The sequence below is a fragment of the Populus trichocarpa genome, chromosome 6 (assembly GCF_000002775.5).
Source record: "Populus trichocarpa isolate Nisqually-1 chromosome 6, P.trichocarpa_v4.1, whole genome shotgun sequence".
Lineage (NCBI taxonomy): Eukaryota > Viridiplantae > Streptophyta > Magnoliopsida > Malpighiales > Salicaceae > Populus > Populus trichocarpa.
This window is the reverse complement of record NC_037290.2, coordinates 640,881-664,126: the sequence shown is the minus strand read 5'-3', so window position 1 is coordinate 664,126 and position 23,246 is coordinate 640,881. Positions and strand designations below refer to the sequence as shown.

The following is a 23,246-nucleotide window of genomic DNA, read 5'->3' as shown; positions in this document are numbered from 1 at the left end:
TTTTATGGAGAAAAATCATATGCAATCTCAACCTTGTAGAAGCATTCGTGAACCAATTCCTCGTTGTCGATTTGAGATTAAAGGGGAAGCGTTCATGATTGCTCCACAAGATAATGAAGAGCCTAAAACATTCAGTCATGCTTTGTCCGGTCCTAAAGCAAGATAACAGATTAAAGCTATGAAAGAAGAAATGGAGACGATGAAAACTAATCAAGTCTGAGACTTGGTCGATTTACTGTCAGGACAAAGATCAATTGGAAATAAAAGGGTTCTTAAAATTAAATGTAAGACAAATGGGTCAATAAAACATTAGAAGACTCGACTAGTAGCGAAAAGCTATACTTAAAAGTACGGAATTGATTATGAAGATATATTCTCGCTAGTTGTGAAGATTATTTCAGTTTGCCTTATTTTAGCTATAGTCGCACATATGGACCTAGAGTTATACCACATGGATGTTAAAACTACATTTCTCAATGGAGAACTAAATAAAGAGATCTATATGGATTAGCTTTTAGGATTCGAGACTAAAGAATAAGAGTGCAAAGTTTGCAAGCTTAAAAGATCCATATATGGTCTTAAGCAAGCTTCTAGACAATGGAACATCAAGTTTCATCAAGCTATCCTTAAGGATGGTTTTACAATGATGGAAGAGGACCATTGCGTGTATTTAAAATGTTCTAACAATTGTTTTATAATATTGTCCTTATATGTTGATGACATCTTAATAGTTGAAAATAACAAAGAGATGATTAAAACTATTAAAAGGTGGTTATCATTAAACTTTGAAATGAAAGACATGGGTGAGTCTAGCTATTCTCTTGGTGTGAAAATCATAAGAGATCGTGCTAAAAGGCTTTTGGGTTTAACTCAAGAGACTTACATTAAAAAGATGTTAAAATGTTATCACATGCAGGATAGTAAACCAATAGACACCCCTGTTGATAAAAGCTTAAGCCTAAGCCATGATATGTGTCCCAAGACTTTAGAAGAAAAAAAAGAAAATGTCCAGAATACCTCATACCAGTATTATCAGTAGTTTGATGTATGTAATGTGTGCACACGTCCTTATATGTGTTACGTCATTGGATTGGTTAGCCAATATTAATCAAACCCTAGTTATAAACACTAGATGACAATCAAAAGGATCATATGAAGGCTTACAATGATTGGATAATGAATAAATGCCATTAGTATATCATGTTATTCATTATTTGTTTTATGGAATATATTGTGAGTATCGTATAATACAATTTGTTAAAGTATGTCAATAGACTTAGATTGGCTCACTCATATGAGCAATCACCTCCAGCACTTGTAAGGTGAGTAGAGATGAGAATATTTGAGTTTTAATGCTCAATAAGCTACTTGGACGCAGTGAGAGAAATCTTAACACAAAGTAATTATTAAAATGTCACATTGGTTGAGACTAAGATAAGGTTCTTAAATAAAAGAATCGACATGAATGAATTCCCACCATTCATGTGTCTATCATGATTGAAGTCGAGTATGAAATTATTCATCTACCACTAATTATAATGAGCAAATAAGAATTTCTTATTTGAAGTCTAATTTTTTTTTTATGACAAGACTAAACCTTGTATAGTGTATTTCCTATAACAAGGAGAGCAACGACATACACTCTTTATCTTCTGAAAAGAAAAGAGTAAGCTCCACTATAACATGTATTTCATACTATATGTACTAACGACCATTATAGGAATAAAGAATGGATTGCTACTTCTTTATTATGTGAGTCCTAGAGATCATGTCTAATATTTTAAAATCTTACCCTTTATTCTTTTGACTGTACCATGAGATGATGTGTAAATGATCACTACTTTAGGAGTATATCCTATGGTTATGGAATGATTCGACTTAAAGGAATACTCCTAGAAAAATGAGTTAATTCAGATCTGATTGATATGAGAGCGAAAGAAAAAGTAATTTTAGTTCTACACCTGTTACTTATATTCACCGGTCGGGATCATATCACTTGAATAAATTTGATATGATTTAGAATACTTGTAATTGTAAGGATGGATTGAATATGAAATTCTCGAGGGATTGAATTATATTTAGTCATGTGCAATTAAAAATGCTTGGGGTATATTAGTACACTTTAAGGAATAACTAATTATGAGATTGATGTCTTCTATATGACCTGTATTAGGTTTATATATTGGAGCTCCTTTCATTGTGTGCTTCAGGTTGCACAATTCGTTCATCAAGTATGAAATTCTTGTGCAAGTTTGAAATATATTATACTAGATAGATACAATTCTTCATGGGCGAGTGAGAAATGTTGTTTATTGGGTTATGGCTGGTCCGTTCATGAGGGATGAGTCTGGTCCAAATGTTTAGAGAAGTTAATAGAAGAAGTAACTGCTTCCTCTACATATATACATAGGGACATAACCCATTAGAAGATACAAGTTTTCATTGTTGAAAGAATATAGTTCTCTTTTTCTCTTCTTCCAATTAGGACTCTCTGCATTAACTTGACAAGATTTACAAAATATTCGTACTGTGAAATATCCTTTTGATTCTAGTAATCAAAGTGGCACTAAAGCATTTGATCTAGTGACAAGAAAACAAATTCTCACCACAAGTAAGTTTCTTTTAATTCTACAAGAACAATACCTTGAATTGCTCCCCAGAGCTTCTAAATCGTAGTGTTTGACATTGTGTCTCGGAAGCACTTTTGAAAAAAAATGAAAATTTTTTATTTTTTTCTTTGCTTCAAATTAATGTTTTTTTTTTAATGTTTTTAGATCATTTTGATGTGCTGATGTCAAAAATAATTTTTAAAAAATAAAAAAAATATTATTTTGATGTGTTTTGGAATGAAAAGCACTTTAAAAATCAACCACTATTACACTCCCAAACACGTACTAAATAGCAATTATGACTGCTTTTTATCATTAGCTTGAGATAAATAACACAACTTTTTACATTTTTTTTTATTTGATAGCGGACATGGGTGCACAAGTAGGCTAACCATGTATTTAGCATCAAACATTGCATTTTTCACATTTGCTAACTCATATACTTATACTTATTTACTAAAAAATTATATGAGGTTTTAAGATATAATTTGTATTAGTTTAATTTTTTTTGAATAGTCATATATTTATAGGTGAGATATAATGTGAGTTTTGTGTGCATAGATCTTATCAATAATGCAAAATAATGACATTTGGAAAAACATTATTTTATGTATGATATGATTTGGTTATTTTTATTTGTTATTTTTTAATTTTTAAAAATAATTTAATCTTAGTTAAAACTCAATTTAGTCTGGATAATATATATTTTTTATTATTAAATAAAAAATTTATAATATTAATAGTGGCTTTTCAAAATCCAATAACATATTTATTGATTTTTTTAAAAAATGTTTTTTGAAAAAAAAATCAGTTTTAATTGATGTGTAAACGAAAATGTCCTTTATCATAAATAAAAAAAATTATAATAATTTATTTAAAGGTTAGTTTATCAAACTCTCAATAGATTTTCGGAAGCTTTTCTGAAAGTACCATATATCATCGAATATATATAAGGGATAGTTTATTAATTTTTCTTTTCTAGACAAGTGAAAATAAAGCTATCCTTAAAATTAATGACCACTGTTAATATAGGAATCAGGCAAGAGTAGATGTGGGACTCAAAAGGTAAGAAACGACAGGTCGTTTTTCCTGAAGTCAGCTTAACAACGCTCTCTCTCAGTAGTCTTGACACCGGAAATATTTGGGTTTCTTCTCAAGATCACTGAATCAAAGGTTAGTTGTTTTCTCGAAAACCCTTTTGTTGTTTATCTTGAAATGTTATTTTTATTGATTAAATGTTTTATTTTTAGATGTTTTAGAGCTTGAGATTTGATTATATCTGCATAAACTGAGCTTGTCTTTTGTTTTCAACGTGTTATAACAGTGAAGGAAGAAAATATAATGAAAAACAAGAGGGAAGAAGATGATATGGGGAGTGAAGTAAGTGGTAGTGTTTTAAAGAGGCAGAGAGTGGATGAACAGTCTTCAGCTTCTGGTATTGGAAACCCACTTGTGCCTTACAATGATGTGGATGATGAAGACGAGGACTTTGAAAGGGGGAAAACAAATAATGGTGGTGGGGTGGAGGAGAGTAATACACAAGTTGTTGCGGCGGAGAATGGTGAGGATGAGGAGGAGGAAGAGGATGTGTATGGACAAGGGGATAGTTTGGAAAGGAGGAAGAGTCAATTTGAGCCTCGTGAAGATTGCCCGTATTTGGATACTGTTAATCGACAGGTAAAGATTGCATCTTTTGTGAATAATTTATGTGGTTTTCGGGTTTATATGTAGTTAATTGTGTTATCTTGGAGATAACATGTATTTTTGTTTACATGAGGTTACATGTATGTTGTTGTGCATAAATGTGTTAAATATGTGTTTTCTTGGATGATATATGTGGGTTTTTTTTGTGTGGTTTTGTTAGTTTATGTGTGTGTTTGTGTATTTAAACGTGTGGAAGGATGCATTTTGTTGGATAATATGTGTAGTTATTTGTATGTTTGTAGGCAAAAGTGTGTTATCTGATTCATTTTTCTGGATGATATACTTGGCTTTTCGTTTGTGTAATTGTGTGTCCGTGTGTGTACCTGGATGTGCTTAGGATGCATTTTTTGGGTTGATATATTTGGGATCTTGTTTGTGTAGTTCTGTGTCTTTGTCTACATAAACGTATTAAAAAGGTGCTTTTTTTCCCCATAAAACATACACGGCTTCTTTTTTGTGCAGTCATGTTCATGTTTGTTTAAATAAATATTTGAAGGAGACATTTATTTGGATGATATATATGGGTTTTGGTTTATCTATGGTTATGTGTTTGCATGCTTAAAATAATGTTTTGATGAATCTTTTTTTTGGGTTTTGCAGGTGTTGGATTTTGATTTTGAGAAATTTTGCTCTGTTTCTCTGTCGAATTTGAATGTGTATGCATGCTTAGTTTGTGGGAAGTATTACCAAGGAAGAGGGAAGAAATCCCATGCTTATACTCATAGTCTTGAAGCAGGACACCATGTGTACATCAATCTTAGGACAGAGAAGGTTTATTGTCTTCCTGATGGATATGAGATTATTGACCCATCACTTGATGACATACGACATGTTCTCAATCCAAGGTCTCTCTCTCACGCTCTCAGTGTGTGTGTGGTGCATTATACTTTTTCTGTGGCCTCAGGGTTTAAGTTATTATTTGATGTTGGAGCTTTTTTGGGAAAATAGATATTTCCTTGGTTAATTTTATTTTTTCCTAGTTTATATTTGAAGGGAATAGCCTTTTGGCAGACATGGATGAATAAAAGTTGAATATTTGAGTCTCCTCATAGTTATAGTGTTCTTGATCTTTGATGGTTTTGACTTGTTACAAACCCCATTACCCATCTCTCCCGTCTGTCTCCAGTGTTATTGATTTCATTTCCTTTCAATTCTCTTGCATAAATTTACTAACTTTCAGGAACTTTGCATCATCCATGCAGATTTACCAGGGATCAAGTTGGACAGATTGACAAAAACAGGCAATGGTCCAGGGCACTTGATGGGTCTGATTACCTTCCTGGAATGGTAACCATCTCCCCTCCACTGTGATTGCCAATTCAGCATTCTGATTGCTGAATTGCAGCTTAGGATACAACTTAGTTTTGCAATAAGATGCAGATTTTGGGACCTTTTACATTGTTAACTATGTTGCTTGATTTTAACCTTCAGGTTGGCCTGAATAACATCAAGGAAACTGATTTTGTGAATGTAACAATTCAGTCTCTAATGAGAGTTACACCCTTAAGGAATTTCTTCCTTATCCCTGAAAACTATCAGCATTGTAAGTCTCCTCTTGTTCAACGCTTTGGAGAACTCATGCGTAAAATATGGCATGCTCGGAACTTTAAAGGACAGGTTTGATCCTTTGGTTATTTCTATGAAGTTATGGTTTTCCAATGTTCAACTTGTGTTTCCTCATTTAATTTTCTTATCCATTTTCTTGGGAATTTTCAGGTGAGTCCACATGAATTTCTCCAGGCAGTTATGAAAGTTAGTAAGAAACGTTTTCGAATAGGACAACAGTCTGATCCTGTGGAGTTCATGGCATGGCTTCTTAATACCCTGCATGCAAATCTTAGAACTTCAAAGAAAAATAACAGTATCATTTATGAGTGCTTTCAGGTGCTAGCTACTGTTCCAATACTTTCTAATTTATGATACAGTTTGCTTGTTAATATTATTTATCTCAGTGGTGCTTATCAAAACTTGACTTGGTAGGGTGAGTTGGAGGTTATTAAAGAGAGTCCTAACAAAGCTATCACTGAGAAGAAACAAAATGCTGATGATCAAAGTTCTGATCAAAGAATTACTGATGGTGTAACTAAACATGATATTTTCACGGAAACTTCTAGAATGCAATTCTTAATGCTTGGACTGGATTTGCCACCACCTCCTCTGTTTAAAGATGTAATGGAGAAGAATATAATACCTCAGGTAATTATGCATTATGTGTTAGCTAGCCTGAAAATATTAATAACTTGATCTATATCTTTTTATAGAGGTGATGCCAAAACACTCTCTAGCTGAGCTAGTGAGCTAGTTGGCATTATCCTGCAATATCTTTGGTGTTATTGAGATTCTGCCTTAAGCACTGCATCATGTTTAATGCTTTTTCCCAATGAAATGATTCAAAAAAGCAGATGCTTGGTTAGATCCATAGAAGTGAATTTAGACACTGCTGCTTTGGGTAGAGAACATTTGGTTGATTCTTTTTGCCAGATCTATAAATAAGTGAAAGTCCTAGCTCATGCCTCCATTATCCCTGGCAATCAAGGGTTTGCTATTGACCATGGAAGATAGAACATAATTAAGTTTTCTATTCTTCAGTTTCTTTTGTTTTATTCATCTATTGAGAGGAAGTGCTAATTTCTATTTTTGCTTCAACTCCTAGTTTAGTGCTTTTGTTGGTTACCATGCAAGTCTATATTTTGCTCAAATGGTTAAATTAAAACCTTATTGAATTGGGCTTTAGATGAAAGCTGAATTAACTGCCGTATTCAAGTTTGGACTTACAGTTTGTATTTGTGTGTATGTGATGATCACATGTGACCCAGAAATGCGGGCTGTGTCTTTGGGCTTATTTATACTAGACTTTTTTTTTCCTTTGTGTAAATTCCACTTGTGATTTTCCACTTCTTGGTGAAGACATTTTTTACTTGTGCTATTGTTTCAGGTTCCTCTGTTCAATATACTGAAGAAATTTGATGGTGATACTGTGACTGAAGTTGTTCGTCCTCGTGTTGCCCGGATGAAATATCGTGTCACCAGATTGCCACGATATTTAATACTACATATGCAGCGATTTAAAAAGAACAACTTTTTCATCGAGAAGAATCCCACCTTAGGTAATCCTGGACACTAACAACCTAGAACTTCGTATGGTTTTGCACTATCCTTTGCTAACTGTTGCTATCGTTACAGTCAACTTTCCTGTGAAGAACTTGGAATTAAAAGATTTTATTCCTTTGCCAATGCCTAAAGAAAATGAGAGATTGCGCTCGAAGTATGATTTGATTGCGAACATTGTCCATGATGGAAAGCCTAATGAGGGGTTCTACAGGGTTTTTGTGCAGCGGAAGTCAGAAGAGCTATGGTAATTCAATTTCTAATCCACTGGTATGGTTGTGAATGGAAGTAGTAATTACATAACATATCTGACAATCAATGTTTTGCAGGTATGAGATGCAGGATCTGCATGTTTCTGAAACCCTTCCTCAGATGGTTGCGCTCTCTGAGGCATATGTGCAGATATATGAGCAGCAGCAGTAGCATTGGAGGTTAGAAGTCCTGTTGTTGACCCATCTTCATACTGCTTTTAGGTGCAAGTAACAAGAGTTTTCCCTTCTGTAAATGGTTGTCGGAAGATCAGATGAGATGGCATTGTTGTTTGATTGGCACCTGTCTGATTTACAAAGCTTAGCAAAATACGAAGTTTCATAGAAAACAAGGCTGTAGTTTTGCTGTTTCATATCGTTGAAAGAATGAACAGTTTTGTTACTAAAAACTATCCATCTATTGCACCAGGAAACTTAAATACTCAATACTTTACTCGAGTTGTAGATTGCTTACAAATGCTGAAGTAAAACAGTTTAAGCATCACTCCTTGCCTTGTTGGTGCGGGAAATCACTCTGTTATGATTTACTTGGGTGATTCAGATAGTGACTTTGGTTTGGTTGTCCTGCGTTGTGTTCGTCTTTGCTCTGTAGGGCTCAAAACTGATTACGTGGATATGCAGGCGCTCTGGTTTGTTGATTGTTGCCCAGTTCGTCTGGTAGTAATGTCATGAAAAGCAATATTCTTAGGCTTCTCTTGCTCACAACTTCTCTCTGGAGGTATAGAATTGGTATTGGAGTCTTATCATAGTTTTACTAAAAAAACCAATCAGTCTCTATGGTTATCTAGGTATTGTTGTATTTATTCAATCAATATAATATTTATATCATTAAAATTTATTGTTTATATTTTTTAAGGAACATGGGAGGATACAAAAAAAAAAAAAATGTTTGGTTGAAAAGAAAAGAAAAATCATTTCAAAGTTTTAGGATGAATTTCTGCAAGCTCAAGGAAGCATGTCTTCTTTGTTTTTCACCATCGTCGTCTCGAAATAACAAGACATTTTATTTTTATATCAATTTATCCACCAGCTGAATCAATAAATAGTTTATTAGGATTCTAGAATTTATTTATCCACTACCAATAAACCGCTACCATACTTCTGTGTTTTTCTTTGAATTATTGGCCCTCTTTTATTCCTCTCTCCAAAGATAAAGGGGGACCAAACAATTATCACCTCCACATTGATAGGCAAGATTTTCTTTCTGAAATATCATGAAGCATTCCCACTTCCGACCAAACCTTAGTCACCACATACCACAAATGTAACTATCAACTAATCAATCCTTATCGTACCTCTCTTGGCATCTTAGCTTCAGATTTTGAACACATTTTTATGTTTCTAAATTGGATTCGTTTTTCTTATATACTTTACAAGTACTGTAATATATATATTTCATAATTTTAGCTGCTTAGATATCTTCCTCGAATTCGTTTCCACCGTCATATGACCCTCATCTGATGGTGGGAAAAATTCGAAGCAGCAATTCGAGATAAGGTTTTTCGGAGTTTTGTTTTTTTATAAGATAAAATAATATATTGTCATTATGTACTACTAGCACTGTGGCACGTGATGGTTTGTGGCTTTGATAATGAGCCATTATAAGGCAAGCGTGGATCACTCCAGCAAATCAATAAGTTGGCATCACAAAATCACCACAAAACCTCCAAAATGAAGAAAGCACAGCTAGTGTTCATCCCTTCACCTGGAGTTGGCCACCTTGTATCAGCTGCTCAGTTTGCAAAGCTGGTTCTTGATAGAAATGACAATTTCTTGATAACCATGCTTGTCATCAACAATCCATATGCTGAGAGCATAAGCAAGTACATCGAATCACTTGCCTCAGCTCATACACAAATCAAGTTCATCGCACTTCCTGAGACCATAGCTCCACCTTCTGCAGAAGCTTTAGCTGTGAGCGCTGAACATGCTTTTAGTTGTTACATCAATGATCACAAAACCATTGTAAGAGATGCTATCGTTAACCAAGTGATGGCCAATAACCCTGCTCCCATTGCTAGTGTTGTTTTTGATTTGTTTTGCACTGCCTTTATTGATGTTGCAAGAGAACTTGGGGTCCCTTCTCATGTTTTTTTCACTTCTGGTGCTGCCTTTCTTGGCTTGATGTTTTACCTTTCAGACAGGGAAGAGTATGGCCAGCCTAAGTTTAGACCTACAGACCCTGACTATATCATCCCTTTCTATGCAAATCCTGTGCCTTATCGTGTTTTGCCGTTACTGCACAACGATGAGGGATATGAAACATTTGCATACCATGGAAGGAAGTTCAAAGATGCCAATGGCATCATTATTAACACATTTTCAGAGGTTGAGTCTCATGTAGTTCATGCTCTTTTGGCTAGAGATGATATACCACCAATTTTCAATGTCGGGCCATTGATTGATCACAGGGGAAAGAGTTTGTCAGGATCAGATGCTGTTAAGCGTGACGAGATCATCAAATGGCTTGATGATCAACCTGAAAAATCTGTGGTGTTTTTGTGCTTTGGAAGTGGAGGAGGCTTTGATGAAGCTCAGTTGAAAGAGATTGCAATCGGGCTCGAGAAGAGTGGACACCGATTCCTATGGTCCATTCGATTGAAACCCTCCAAGGGGCAGCTGCATGCTAGTTATTTTGACAACTATGGAGAAATCTTGCCGGAGGGATTCTTGGAAAGGACTGAAAATACTGGCATGCTATGTGGATGGGCACCTCAAGTAGAAATCTTGGCACATAGAGCAGTAGGTGCTTTTGTATCACACTGTGGATGGAACTCAACTTTGGAGACCTTATGGTATGGTGTGCCTATCATAACCTGGCCATTATATGGTGAGCAACATATCAATGCATTTCAGCTGGTGAAGGACTTGGGATTAGCAGTGGAATTGACTTTGGATTTTAGGAGAGATTGTCCCACAGATTTTGTCAAGGCAGAGGACATAACAAAAGCTGTGAAAACCATGATGGAGCAAGGAGGTGAACTTAGAAACAAGGCCAAAGCAACCAGTGAAATGGCCCAGAAAGCTGTGGTAGAGGGTGGATCTTCATATGTTGCTTTAGGAAACTTGATTGATCAATGGTTAGAAAACAAGCCTTGAAGAGCTTAATTTTCATCAATGATCATCACTTCCTATTATGGCTTAATCTCATTTTCATAATAAGTTACAGTATTGTGTTCTGATTTTGTATGCATTAGTCTCTTAATTAAGCGGAGGCCTTGTAGAAAGGCCATCCCTTTTCTGTTTTGTTTCTTTGGTAGCATGGATAATTTGTAGGGGTAACTCTTTGGGATTGGTTTCAAATCAGGAAATATGATCCTGCTGTAACCCTGTGTCTTCTTTATGAACAAACAAACAAAAAGTGCTAAAGGGACTCAGTGCTAGCATTGATCACCCCAACCAATGAGTACGTTCAGATAAAATGTTTGCTAAATGCCAAAGAGCACTGCATGTGAGGTGACCTACTGTTCTCAAAAAACTTATCACAGTAGAAAAGAAAAATAACACTTCAGAAAGTATTTAAATAAATACTACAGAGTTGCATGTATTGCATACAACTCGCCAAGAAAATGTGAGTTGGGCTCTATAACCAACCTCTCAATTTTCTATCATTAAAAACCAACCTAATAATTCATAATATATTCATCTTAATAAATATTATTTAACTACAACTAAAAATCACTTCAACTAAATCACTTCAACTTGTGAATGGACAAGTCTGAAGCGTTCCACAAGAACCCATGGTGAGAGGAGAGAGAAACCATCACGAGTGGGTGAAGAGAGAGAGAAACCATCATCACCTGTAATTTAGACTTGGCCTCTTCAGTAGTAATAACTCCATTGTTGTGGCCAACTCATTTTCCTTTTCTCTCAAGAAAGATCAACTTGTCCTTCCTTTCCACTATTGTTCACAATGTTGTTCCCTACAAAATTAATCTGACTTGTGTGTGTGTGTGTGTGTTTGTAAACAAATGTGCATCAACACATAAAAGAACTTAATTTACAAACTTATTGATAGAATGTGAACTTGAAGATGTATGTTGAGGAAAATCAATCATTGGGTTTAAAATAAGTCATTTACTACCTTCTAGTTTGATTATAATATTATTTTTAGATCTATTTATAAATAGCAAATCAAATTTATAAATGTAACTCTTTCAAAAAAAAAACAAAAAATTATATAAGAAGGAACATTATATTCTATAAGAGGAAAATAAAGAAAAATGTTTTTTTTTTATTAACGTGGATGTCCGGACCAGTTTGCACGCACCTCGACTAATCTCATGGGCCCTAAAATTAACGACCATGTAAGCTTTCAGTGACCCTGAAGTTTGTGAGACTTAAACTAGTGATTTTTAAGGAACAAATCTAAGATCTGACTAGTTAAGCTACACACCTCAACGTTACGAAAAATGGTTTTAGAAAGCCAAGAGTTCGTCAAATATCTTATTGGAATTGTGTTTTTGTAAATAGATATTCCAATTTAACGTTTTTTTTATTTAAGAATAAATTGTCTTTCATTTTAATAAACACAACTCTGTTTTAAATTTATCATTCAGTGTAACACACACTTAACCATTGTCTTTGCCTACAGTTACTGAAATGAAGAAAGCACAGCTAGTGTTCATCCTGTAGCAGGAATTGGCCACCTTGTGTCAGCTATTGAGTTCTGCAAACTGCTATCGAAATCACAGTTTCTCCATAACAATGCCCGTTATTTCTTCCATCTCCTTTCGCTAAAAATATTCACATTCAATTCATTAACCTTCCAGAGATAATAATCCCACCTCCTTAGAACTTGTTGCTGAATGCCTTGGATCGACACTATCTCTTCCTTTGTTCATAGATGATTATGCATCTCAGGGGCGGAGCAAGAAGAAAAAAGTAAGAGGGGCCAAATTAAAAAAAATATTTTAAAAAGAGTAAAATTTTAATTATTTTACAAAGAGAGAGGTTGGGAAAAATTTCCTTGCAGGAGCCCGGGCCCCTACCAGCCTCCCCCTGGCTCCGCCACTGATGCACCTCATGAGGGTAGAGATCTTCGATGTTATTTAACACTATCTCAATCCCCGATGTTTTATGAGTGGATGAATATTGTTTTCCCAATCTCTTTTAAGTTTCTTTTAATTGTGTAAAAAATGTTATTTAACGATAATTTTTACATAAAAAAGAGTTTCTTATCTATCCAATATAGAGAGTAAGATCTTCAAATAGAATAAATAGAAATATAATTATTAAATTTGATCTAAATTGATGTGTTAATCTACAATAATTGTTCTTTAAAATTTCATTTGAGCTGAGTTTTAATTTAACAAAAAAAAAATATTAATCTAACAAAATCCGATTAACTTTGTAAATTGATATGTAATTTGATTCTCTCGATCAAATCTAATTATATAAATACCAATAAAAATAATTTTAAAAAATAAAAAATATTATTTTTATTATAAAAAATTATTGATCAAGTAAATGATCTACAAATTCATTCGATAACTCAATAATCTCTAAGTTATTTTTCAGGTCTAAACTTGAGTAAACTAAATATAACTCTTGAAAAAGAATAAAATTAATTTCAAATATCTCTGGTGCTTAATCTAAACATAATCTAAGCATTTCGTTGATTACTATGCCCTTCCTCATCTATGGGTGCCTAGGTGTCCACCACAAACCTTTCCTCGTTTGAACCTGGCGAAGATTGATTCTCTTGCTTTTCTTTTCCTTACCTTTTCTCTTTTCCTTCTTGTGATTGTGAATATTACGAAGCATGAGTAACATTGCACCTGCACCAATAAGATAATTTCACTTTTAACAATTTCTTTTTACTACTATTTATTTTCTCATATACAATAATTATTATCCCTTGGATTGCTACATATCTCCTCAACCTTTGTACAACCAAATTAACCAAACCCAGAAAGAAAAATAGAGAGAAAATTTAAGGTTGATTTGGTTAATATCATGAGATAAAAATGATAGATGTGAAACAGACAAAATATATTTGATTATAAAATACATAAAATAAATATATTTTTAATTTTTTTTGAGTGAATTTATATTCTTATAAAATATAAAAACATGGATATATCTCATATATTTTTATCTTTTTTAACTCGAGAGAATAATCAATAAAAATAGTAAGCTAATAAAACCTAATAGATATTGAATAGAATTAATTTGAATGGATGAGAATTTTTTTTTCCTTTTAATAGTTACTTTTCAATTAATAATATATAGAATATAAATATTACTAAACTCTGACGTGAAACCTAATTAAAAAAAATCTATGATTAATCTAATTTTGGGAGTAGAGATCTTCAAATATAATAAATAGAAATATATATCTTGAAATAGAATAAAAATTCAAATATTTCTTTTTCATTGAACATAGCAAAATCACAAGTAGAAGTTTTTTAAAGAAAAAAAACAGAGAAAGAGAGAAAGTTTAAATGTCACCTATTTTTATTTTTATTTTTTTTTAAGGAAATTCATTGATTCTCCTTCTAATTTAGGATAATGACAAGATTTTTATGTCATTATAAGTTTTCATTAAATTATGTTAGGTATATTTTCCATCACACAAAAAATATAAATACAAATAAATCGTACAAAATTTTCATATCTCCAATCTCAACCAATCATTAACGTTTTTAAAATATACAATTCACTATATATTATTTACTGCATCTATATGTTAATTATATTGTAATTTGTTTTTATAAAAAAATGATTTGTTTATATAAAAAATAGGACTCTTTCAACAAGGTATTCTTATAATTTTCCTTGAAGTGAGGACGACATCTTTTGACTTCTTGGCTAACCATGAATTTTTGTCGGAAAAACAGTCCTTGGTATAATTATTGTAAGAAAAAAATTAATTAAAATCTTACTAGGTCTCCAATTTTTTCTTCATATAAGACTGTGTATATAAGACTGTGTTTATTTTCTGGAAAGTGATTTTTAAAAAATCGCTTTCCAAACTTTCCTGTGTTTGTTTACCATTAGAAAAGTTGGTCAACGAAAAACACTTTCCAGTCAAAGAAAATTTGGCTTGGTTTTCAGGAAAGTGTGAAAAATTTAGAAATATCATTATTTGCTGATTATATCAAATTTAATCCTCAAATTTTTGATTACTATATATAATTTGTTTTGAATATTTATTTTTCAATTTCATCTCTTAAAATTTAATTTTTATATTAATTTTGGTCCTTATTTTTATAATTGCTATTTGCTTTTTACTTGTTATTTTTTTATTGAAATTTTTTATCTATAAAATTTGATTCTCATTCTTTTGATTGTTACTTATTTTATTTGAAATAATTTATGAAATGTTAATTATTATTATTTTAATTTCTTCATCTTTCATTTTTTTTAATTTTTTAGATTTGATCAATATTATTTTGATTATTATTTATTTTATTTGAGATAATTTATGAAATTATATTTTTTTTCAATTTCATTCTCATTCAACTTTTTAATTTGTAAGATTTGTTCCTTATTATTTTAATAAACTTGAAAAAAATAAAACATTAATAAGTTATTTTCCATGACATAACCAAACACTGAAAAGTGTTTTCCAACTTATTTTTCATTACACTACCAAACATCGGAAAATACTTTCTCGGAATTCACTTTTCTCGGAATTCATTTTTCAAAAGGAAACTACTTTCTAGCAAACAAACGGGGTCTAAGTCTTCATCGAATGGCAACACTCAATATGTGGAAATCAATATATTCTCAAACATTATTCAGAGTAAAATAGCATTGAATTCCCACTAGATCTAGCATATTATAACTCAGTCCCAAATTGTTTGTCCACAAAAGAGCACAAAGGAGTCAAAAACCTTACATATCCTCCAAAAATGGCACCCAAGAAATTAAGCCCTGGTCGTCTTTGTCCCAGCACCAGGGATTGGTCACCTTGTATCAGTCATGGAGTTTGCAAAACGTTTGCTTGATAGAGATGACAGTTTCTCCACCACAATGCTTCTTATGTCCCCACCATTTGCACATAATGCATGCTGCAACATATGCTGAGAAACTTAATGTAACTCATCCTGAGTTTCAATTCCTAGGTCTTCCTTCTGTGACCCCGCCACCCCTAGAAGATGTTCTAGCTTGTCCTGAACATTTTGTTTCAATTTTCATTGCTGATCATAGAGATCATGTTAAGGATGCAATTTTCAACAATGTTTTGTCCAACAAGTCACCTGGTTTGGTTCTTGATTTGTTTTGTACTCCCTTTGTTGATGTTGCAAAAGACCTTGGTGTTCCTTCTTATATTTTCTTCGCTTCTGGTGCTGCTTTTCTTGGTTCTATGCTTTACCTTCCTGATAGATTTGACAAGGGAGGGATCACCTTCAAACCAACTGATCCTGACTCTATCATCCCTGGTTACATCAACCCAGTTCCCTCCAAGGTTTTGCCAAGTTTGTTGTTCCATGATGGAGGGTACTCAACTTTTGTGGGCCATGCTAGAAAATTCAAGGAGGTAAAGGGTATTATTGTGAATACATTTGCTGAGCTAGAATCCCATCCTGTTAACTATCTTGATGGTGAGGCAAGTGTACCCCCAGTTAATTTACACTGGGGCCAGTGGTTTGTCACGAGGGCAACAGTGCAGAAGCTGATGGGAACCAACGTGATGACTGATGAGTTCATGAAGTTTGTTGATGCTCAGCCAGAAAAGTCTCTGGTGTTCTTGTGCTTTGGAAGTCAAGGGAGCTTTAGTGAGCCTCAATTGAAAGAGATTGCACTTTAGTAATGTTGTGAAGGCTGACAAAATAGCAAAAGCTGTGAAAGATGTGATTGAAGGTTGCAATAAATTCGTCAAATTGCTAACAATTAATTGTTTTGCTTGGAGATGAATCTTGCTGTTTGAATATTCGGGGCATTAACCTTGGCCACATTCTTTAGATATGCAGTGCAACACGAGGATCTTACAAGAAAAAAACACAGAAGCACAAATTCTAAATCTTTAGTAGAAATCCTAATTCATAATGCTTGAATGTTCCATTATGGCTCATATTTGGGCGTGTTTGTGTTTTTTATTATTGGCATAGATATTTGGAACAACTTGCGCATATCTCAATTAATTTCACGGGTTTTGAAATTAACAATCATGCAAGTCTCAAATAGTTTTAATGTTTGTGAAACTCGAATTACTAATTTTTAGAAAATAAATTTAAAACTTAACTTAAAACTTAACTAATTAAGTTATATTTCTAGGAGTTATTTGGACGACTTCTTCATTCGACTAAAATGAATCACAAACATATAACAGAAGCCCAAAGGCAATTAGGAGTAAAACGCAATAGACTTCAGTTTAAGAAGAAGAACCAAAAACGGCTCCTTTAGGTTTGTTGAGCTTAGAGTAATGGAGATATGATCTGACTTTAATAGTGCCCATAACTTGTCATGATCATCAATTTGGTTTTGATTGAATGATATTTATCACAGTACACTGCGGTCCGATATGAAAGCACGGATCTATCTATCAATGGAACAAACATTTTTATTTATTTAGTTGTTTATTGAGTTTGATATTGTAGTAGTTTTTGTTATTGTAATTTAAAAAATAAATTTAAAAAATATTATAAATTATAATTTTTTTCAATTAAGATTTCAGAAGAATGATGGGTTTTGGATAAAAATTATTTAAAAAAAATCATGGGATTTAACTTGATCCTGTCATCCTCAAATTTAACCAAGTAGTAAAACAACTGCTTAAAACAAGAAGATTCTGATTCGAAAAGTCACCGAACCAATAACTCACCAAAAAACCTGTTCTAATATAACTATACTTCAAACATCGACAAACTAAAGCTTGTAAGGGCATTTTGTTTCCTCTACCATATAAAACCTAGCAATAATTATATATCAACTAACTTCTTCAGATAATACAAGATTTGATTTTTAAGTAATTTCTCCACTGGCCTGACGATTATGTAACACAGGAAGATTATTTCCATTAAGCCCAAAGCCTGTCATGGCTCCCACTAAACCAAAACCAAACATAAACGGGACAACATTATATATATATATAGGAATTAAGTTTTAAACTTAAACTATGTTACACGTACAATCTTGATATACTCAGATAATTTTGTTCATCTCTGTATTCTGGTTTAGTCAATAAAGATTCTCGACTATTATCTAAAAAAAATGTATAAAATCCTTTGAACTCCTAATAAATTAAAGCCTAAAAATCTTCGAATGGAAATTGAAAATCTAACTCTTCTTAGCTTGATTGTGAAACAAGACTCTTTTTGTGCTTGATCATGGTTATTAATTACTTGGATATATAGGAATAGAATTGCTGATATGATCTTTATTTTCCCCACACGACTCTTTTTAGCTCTAGAATCGTGTGCCTATCCCTTCGTCTTGATGTCCTTTCTCCTTTTTTCATTTCCTTTCCAAAAGGATATGCCGATATGGAACACGCCGGGCAACCAACAATGTATAAAGCTGAAAAGGGTATTCAATGTGATGGAGATATAGCTTTATATTAGGAGTTAAAAATAACTATCATTATGTTATGTTATTTATCATCAAAAGTAATGAAAATACATAAGATAATTTACACATAATTAAGCTCAGATTTTATATGTTTAAACTACGTATACCCTTCGTTAAAGGATAAAAAGAAAGAAAAAATTAAGATTTGAAACACTAACTTTCGTTAAGATCAACAGCCGACAAGTAGTATAGACACAAAAAAGAGGTCATGCTGTAAAGAAAAATCTTTAGCACACATCAATTCAGTAAAGTAAACAGAAGAAAAATCTTGAATGAGGTTGGCTATCCGTCTTGGATTCATATCAAATCATTTAAAGCACATGATGAATGGGCCACAGGAAATAAAATATATCAAGAACATATGCTGTATGGTAAGGATGGTTCTTGCAACTTGAAAGTGCTCTAGACGCATAGTCTCCTCACAATTTGAGGAAACATAGATTGAAAATGGGAGGTGGCTTGCCCAACTTCCTCTTGGTATGGATACTAGTCTTGGCACTACTTTGCTATTGTCACAAAATAGGTAAGTTGATCGACAAAGGAACAACTAGGCTCTTTGCTATCCTCCCAGTCATATGCATATTTCTTGTCCTTCCTCTCTATATCTCTGTCTTCAATCTTAGAGCTCTTTCTTCTTTCTTCCTCTCTTGGCTTGCAAACTTCAAGCTTCTTCTCTTTGCCTTAGACCAAGGCCCTTTATCACCCCAACCAGTACCCCTCTCTTTGCCACATTTTATTGCCTTAGCTTGCCTTCCCATCAAGATTCAACAAAACCCTCCACCAAATTTATCACCTCATAGTCAAGAGCTTGTAAATGTTAATGATAATCAAGATCTTGAGAAGCTTGTAAATGTTGAAGACAATGATACCCCATCTCAAGAAGTCCCCAGAAAAGGCCTTAGTACACCTCTAAAATATTTCATAAAGTTTCTACTACTGGTCTTATTTGGTTACATGTACACCAAAGAAGAATATATCCATTCAAAAATCATATTTCTAGTCTATGTTATCCACATTTATATTGGTCTAGAATTTATCTTAGCCATGGTTGGAGCCGTAGCTCGAGCCTTCCTTGGTATAGAACTCGAGCCACAATTTGATGAGCCATACCTAGCTAGCTCATTGCAAGACTTTTGGGGCAAAAGATGGAACCTGATGGTGACTAGTGTCCTACACCCTGCGGTATTCAATCCTGTCAGGTCCCTTTTTAGCCGTTTTATGACAAAAAAATGGACGCTATTACCAGCTGCGATTGCATCATTTTTGGTTTCCGGCATCATGCACGAGCTGATTTTCTATCACATTGGACGCCGAAAGCCAACTTGGGAGGTCACGTGCTTCTTTCTCTTGCATGGTGTTTGCTTGACTATTGAAATTGTTATCAAGAGGGAATTAAACTGTTCGTGGGGATTGCCTAGGGTGGTGGCAGCACCACTTGTGGTGGGGTTTGTGGTGGCTACTGCCGTGTGGTTGTTCATGCCGACAGTGGTACGTTGCAAGATTGATGTTGAGGCAAGAATGGAAATAATTGCTTTCATTAATTTTGTGAAAGGTGTATACATCTACTTGAAAAATGTATTGTGAAAAATAAATAAATATTTTATATATTAGCTAAAGTTTATTTTCATCTTATTCTGAAGTTATTCAAGGGATATTCTGGCATGTCTTTGACTACAAATATTGTTTGAAGAGTTCAAGAAAAAAAATTATCTGAGATCTTCTATAAAGAAATTTCGAATTTGGACTAAGTGTGAACTCGCCCTTCAAATTACTTAGTCGTTTGTGGTGGCTACTGCCATGTGGTTGTTCATGCCGGCAGTGGGACGATGCAAGGTTGACGTTGAGGCACGCCTGGCGCAGCTGGCATGAGGCTCCAGCAGCAGCCCATGGGTGCTGCTGTTGAAGCGTTGGCGAGGCAGCATCCATGCTCGCGCCTGGCGCTGCTTGCAGCAGCGCCCATGGCAGCCATAAAAGCGATTTTTTTTTCTTAATTTCTGGTAAGTTCTGGTCAGAATATCAGATTCCAGCCAAAAATGGCCGGAACAGTAACCATTCATTTAAAAAAAAAAATAGAGTGAAATTTCGCAAATAAAATTATTTTGAAATTAATATTAATAACAATTCAAACATACAAATAAAAACTCTAATTGTCTAACAATAGCTTTTCTACTATTAGGTTTTCTAAAACATATACATACAACGAAAACGGTAAATTTAAAAAACAAATTGGAGTATCAAAGATCTCGTTAAACGAAACTAAATTTTTTTAGAATTTATACAAAAATTATCTGAAGATCAGATGTTTTTTTTTTTACTTTGAATATTTGCTTTAATATTGGATTGTTGCAAACCACAAGTTATCTAAATATCTTGACTCTAACGGTAATACACACGAACCGCTAGTGAAAAATTTCCTAAACCTTTTTAGAAGAGAAGAATCGCAATACATTTTAGTGTTAACTCTTTGTTTTTGTGTTTTAGATATTTCTGTATTGTTCTCTACTCATCTTAGAAAATGAGAGGTATAACTTTTTATTTATAAGGAAACTTAAAAACTCTATAAATAACAAAATATCAAATTCCCTCTTAAATAATATCACATATATTATTTTAGGTTAATTTTAGAAATTTATTCAATCAAGTTATTACTTGAATTGTAATCCCCTATATTAATTATATTAATTCTAGTTTATAATTTCTAAAATTTATTTACAATCAAATCACACTTGATTAATTATCCCATTTTATTTTATAACCAATGATTCTTATGTTTGTGACCCATTAGGTTCCCTAATAAATTGACTCAAATATAAATCATAATCCCTAAATAAAATAGGAGTAAAGAAATTAATTTATTATCAATTCAACAGTTGATTGATTTATATATATTTGAAGATTACGTACAATGTCTAGTAACCTGTTATGATCTTTCAAAATTTATGAGAATAATTGTTTTATTTCACAAAGAAAAAAAAACATAATATGTAATAGTCTTAACAACTCTATTTGATATTCAGTCTTAATAGAGCATTGACTAAGAATATTTAGAAACAATTCTTTGATACAATAAGAATCTCATAATTATAATAACTTTATAATTTTCTTTACAAAATATTTTTGTCCCAAGAACTTTATTTTTTTTTAGATTCATTAATAAAATATTTGATGAATATTAAAGATAAATAAGTCTTTATTAATAAATTAAATATATTTACACGATCAAATTTCAATATCACATATAACTAATGATTGACTACATAATATATACACTAACAAAAATACCATCAATCCAATAAGTAAACCATCCAACAGTCATGCATTCATATATATAAATAATTTTTATATCAACCTCGTTTACGGACCAAAAATATTTTAAATTGGCTGGTAATATATAGATTCCATTGTGCAATATACAAACGTCGTTCTAAAATCAGGTTGATCTAATAATTTTCACCAATAGTCATTATCAAAAGATAATGCTTGAATAAAAAACATTCTCCTACTCAAATGATAATTATACTTGAATGAAAAGATCGAAAATATCACAATGCCCTAGCCTTCACGTTTTGTCGTTCAATTTTGCTATAAATTAAGGTGAAGTTTGAATAAAAAAACTTCATAGGAGAAAAGGACATTAGTTGCTGTTGAGCTTCAAGCTAATTGTCCTTTTGATCGAATATAGTTTGGCTCACCAGATTAATTTTGAACTTGGTATATTTAGCATATAACCTAATTTAAATTTTAAAAAATCATTAGAAAATTGACTCAGTCAATATGTAATCCAATCATCTTGGTAAAAATCCATTCTACTTCTTCCTTTTTAAAAAAAAAAAAGTGTTGTAACTTTTTTTTTTAAAAATAAAATGCTATGTTTAATAGTCAAAACAATTTCAGTGTTTTGACTATTTTTATATCATTTTAAATCTACGGGCTGAGTTTAATGGCTTTTGAGTGGCCTTCACATGTTTTCTCACATACATTATGAACTGCTATGTTTCTGCCACACGTTCACCAAGCTATCCTCAACTTGGCTTGTCGGTTCTGTTTTCTCCAAGTTGATTTGACGTCTCATGCATGCCCTCAATTGACCAAACCGTGGAGCACCTACATAGCCAGCTATTAATTATCCTGGAGTTATGGGAATGGCTGCAAACAAGAAAAGCTGAAGGCTAATGAAAGTGGCTACATATATTAATGGTTGCTGTTGCGTTTTTAAAAAGTTTTATTTGTATTAATATTAAAAATAATTTTTAAAAAATAAAAAAATATTATTAACATGTATTTTAACACGAAAAGTTATTTCTTGATTGGTGTATTATCTGCCAGCATGTTATGATTTTTTTTTTTTTTCATGTAATATACTTCGGATTAGATAAATATTTGGAATCCCTTCCCGTTAATATACACACCTGTCTGTCTATATTGGATCATCTAGTTATGCTTTATGTGACCAGGTATATCAACCAGGTACTTGAATTGATCTTACTTTCCATTAACGATGGGAGTCCAAAAGACTCTGCCTCGAGAAAAGATCCTTCCGTAAATAGTCAAAAAACTGAAATTGTTGGCAGTATCAAGGAATGTATAGAGCTGTCTAAACTTGATGATCACATACGTCATGACTCTCGAGAGTGGGGTTGTTTTTAAAATAATTTTTGTAGTTATAATTTTAAAAAAATTAAATTAAAAAAATTAAATTAAATATAGTTAGTTGGATTTATTAGTCTATAAATAAATATTTTCTACTTCCTAAAAGAAAAAAAAATGACAAAGTCAATATACAGAAAAAAAAAAAAAAGTACAGGCAGTGTTATTAAACTTGTAACTAGTCTAGGTGAAATTTCATGTTGAACTGACTTGAAATTTCCATGGTCAAATTTTATTGTCATGTTAAAACCCTAGTGAAACTCAGTTTAATTATTTTTATTTTTTTAAAAAAATAAAATTAAAGTTATTTTTGTTAAAACAATTCAATTAACACAAAAATAAATACAAATATGAAAGAGAAGAAGGCTAGAATTCTCCTCAATTGATTTAT

At 32.6% G+C, this 23,246-nt stretch overlaps 4 protein-coding genes across 4 annotated transcripts; all 4 read left to right on the top strand.

Moving 5' to 3' along the window:
* Window positions 1–3,618: 3,618 nt before the first annotated feature.
* LOC7463667 (uncharacterized) lies at window positions 3,619–8,199 on the top strand. Its single transcript, XM_024602555.2, has 10 exons — window positions 3,619–3,782; window positions 3,934–4,286; window positions 4,914–5,158; window positions 5,516–5,600; window positions 5,745–5,930; window positions 6,030–6,197; window positions 6,294–6,509; window positions 7,249–7,420; window positions 7,497–7,668; window positions 7,751–8,199. The coding sequence occupies exons 2-10, from the start codon at window positions 3,951–3,953 to the stop codon at window positions 7,842–7,844; spliced, it is 1,674 nt and encodes a 557-aa protein (XP_024458323.1). The 5' UTR covers window positions 3,619–3,782; window positions 3,934–3,950; the 3' UTR covers window positions 7,845–8,199.
* A 1,047-nt stretch (window positions 8,200–9,246) lies between these two features.
* Window positions 9,247–10,940, top strand: LOC7463666 (anthocyanidin 3-O-glucosyltransferase 2). The gene has a single exon (XM_002308742.4). The coding sequence runs from the start codon at window positions 9,362–9,364 to the stop codon at window positions 10,787–10,789; it is 1,428 nt and encodes a 475-aa protein (XP_002308778.1). The 5' UTR covers window positions 9,247–9,361; the 3' UTR covers window positions 10,790–10,940.
* A 2,514-nt stretch (window positions 10,941–13,454) lies between these two features.
* LOC18099743 (UDP-glycosyltransferase 71K2) lies at window positions 13,455–16,618 on the top strand. Its single transcript, XM_006380817.3, is given in 5 exon segments — window positions 13,455–13,458; window positions 15,570–15,706; window positions 15,708–16,265; window positions 16,268–16,336; window positions 16,338–16,618. Coding segments are annotated over 5 exon segments (879 nt in total). The 3' UTR covers window positions 16,449–16,618.
* A 1,826-nt stretch (window positions 16,619–18,444) lies between these two features.
* LOC7458495 (acyl-CoA--sterol O-acyltransferase 1) lies at window positions 18,445–19,840 on the top strand. Its single transcript, XM_024603433.2, has one exon. It carries the CDS (start codon window positions 18,656–18,658, stop codon window positions 19,790–19,792), a length of 1,137 nt encoding a protein of 378 aa, XP_024459201.1. The 5' UTR covers window positions 18,445–18,655; the 3' UTR covers window positions 19,793–19,840.
* Window positions 19,841–23,246: the final 3,406 nt, after the last annotated feature.

What these genes read in the sequence shown, in the direction of transcription:
- LOC7463666 (XM_002308742.4), top strand. Translation starts at nt 9,362, where the DNA reads ATGAAGAAAGCACAGCTAGTGTTCATCCCTTCACCTGGAGTTGGCCAC.
- LOC7463667 (XM_024602555.2), top strand. Translation starts at nt 3,951, where the DNA reads ATGAAAAACAAGAGGGAAGAAGATGATATGGGGAGTGAAGTAAGTGGT. An exon ending in CTCGGAACTTTAAAGGACAG is followed by an intron (nt 5,931 to 6,029) that starts GTTTGATCCTTT and finishes GGGAATTTTCAG; the next exon opens with GTGAGTCCACATGAATTTCT. An exon ending in CGAGAAGAATCCCACCTTAG is followed by an intron (nt 7,421 to 7,496) that starts GTAATCCTGGAC and finishes CTATCGTTACAG; the next exon opens with TCAACTTTCCTGTGAAGAAC.
- LOC7458495 (XM_024603433.2), top strand. Translation starts at nt 18,656, where the DNA reads ATGGGAGGTGGCTTGCCCAACTTCCTCTTGGTATGGATACTAGTCTTG.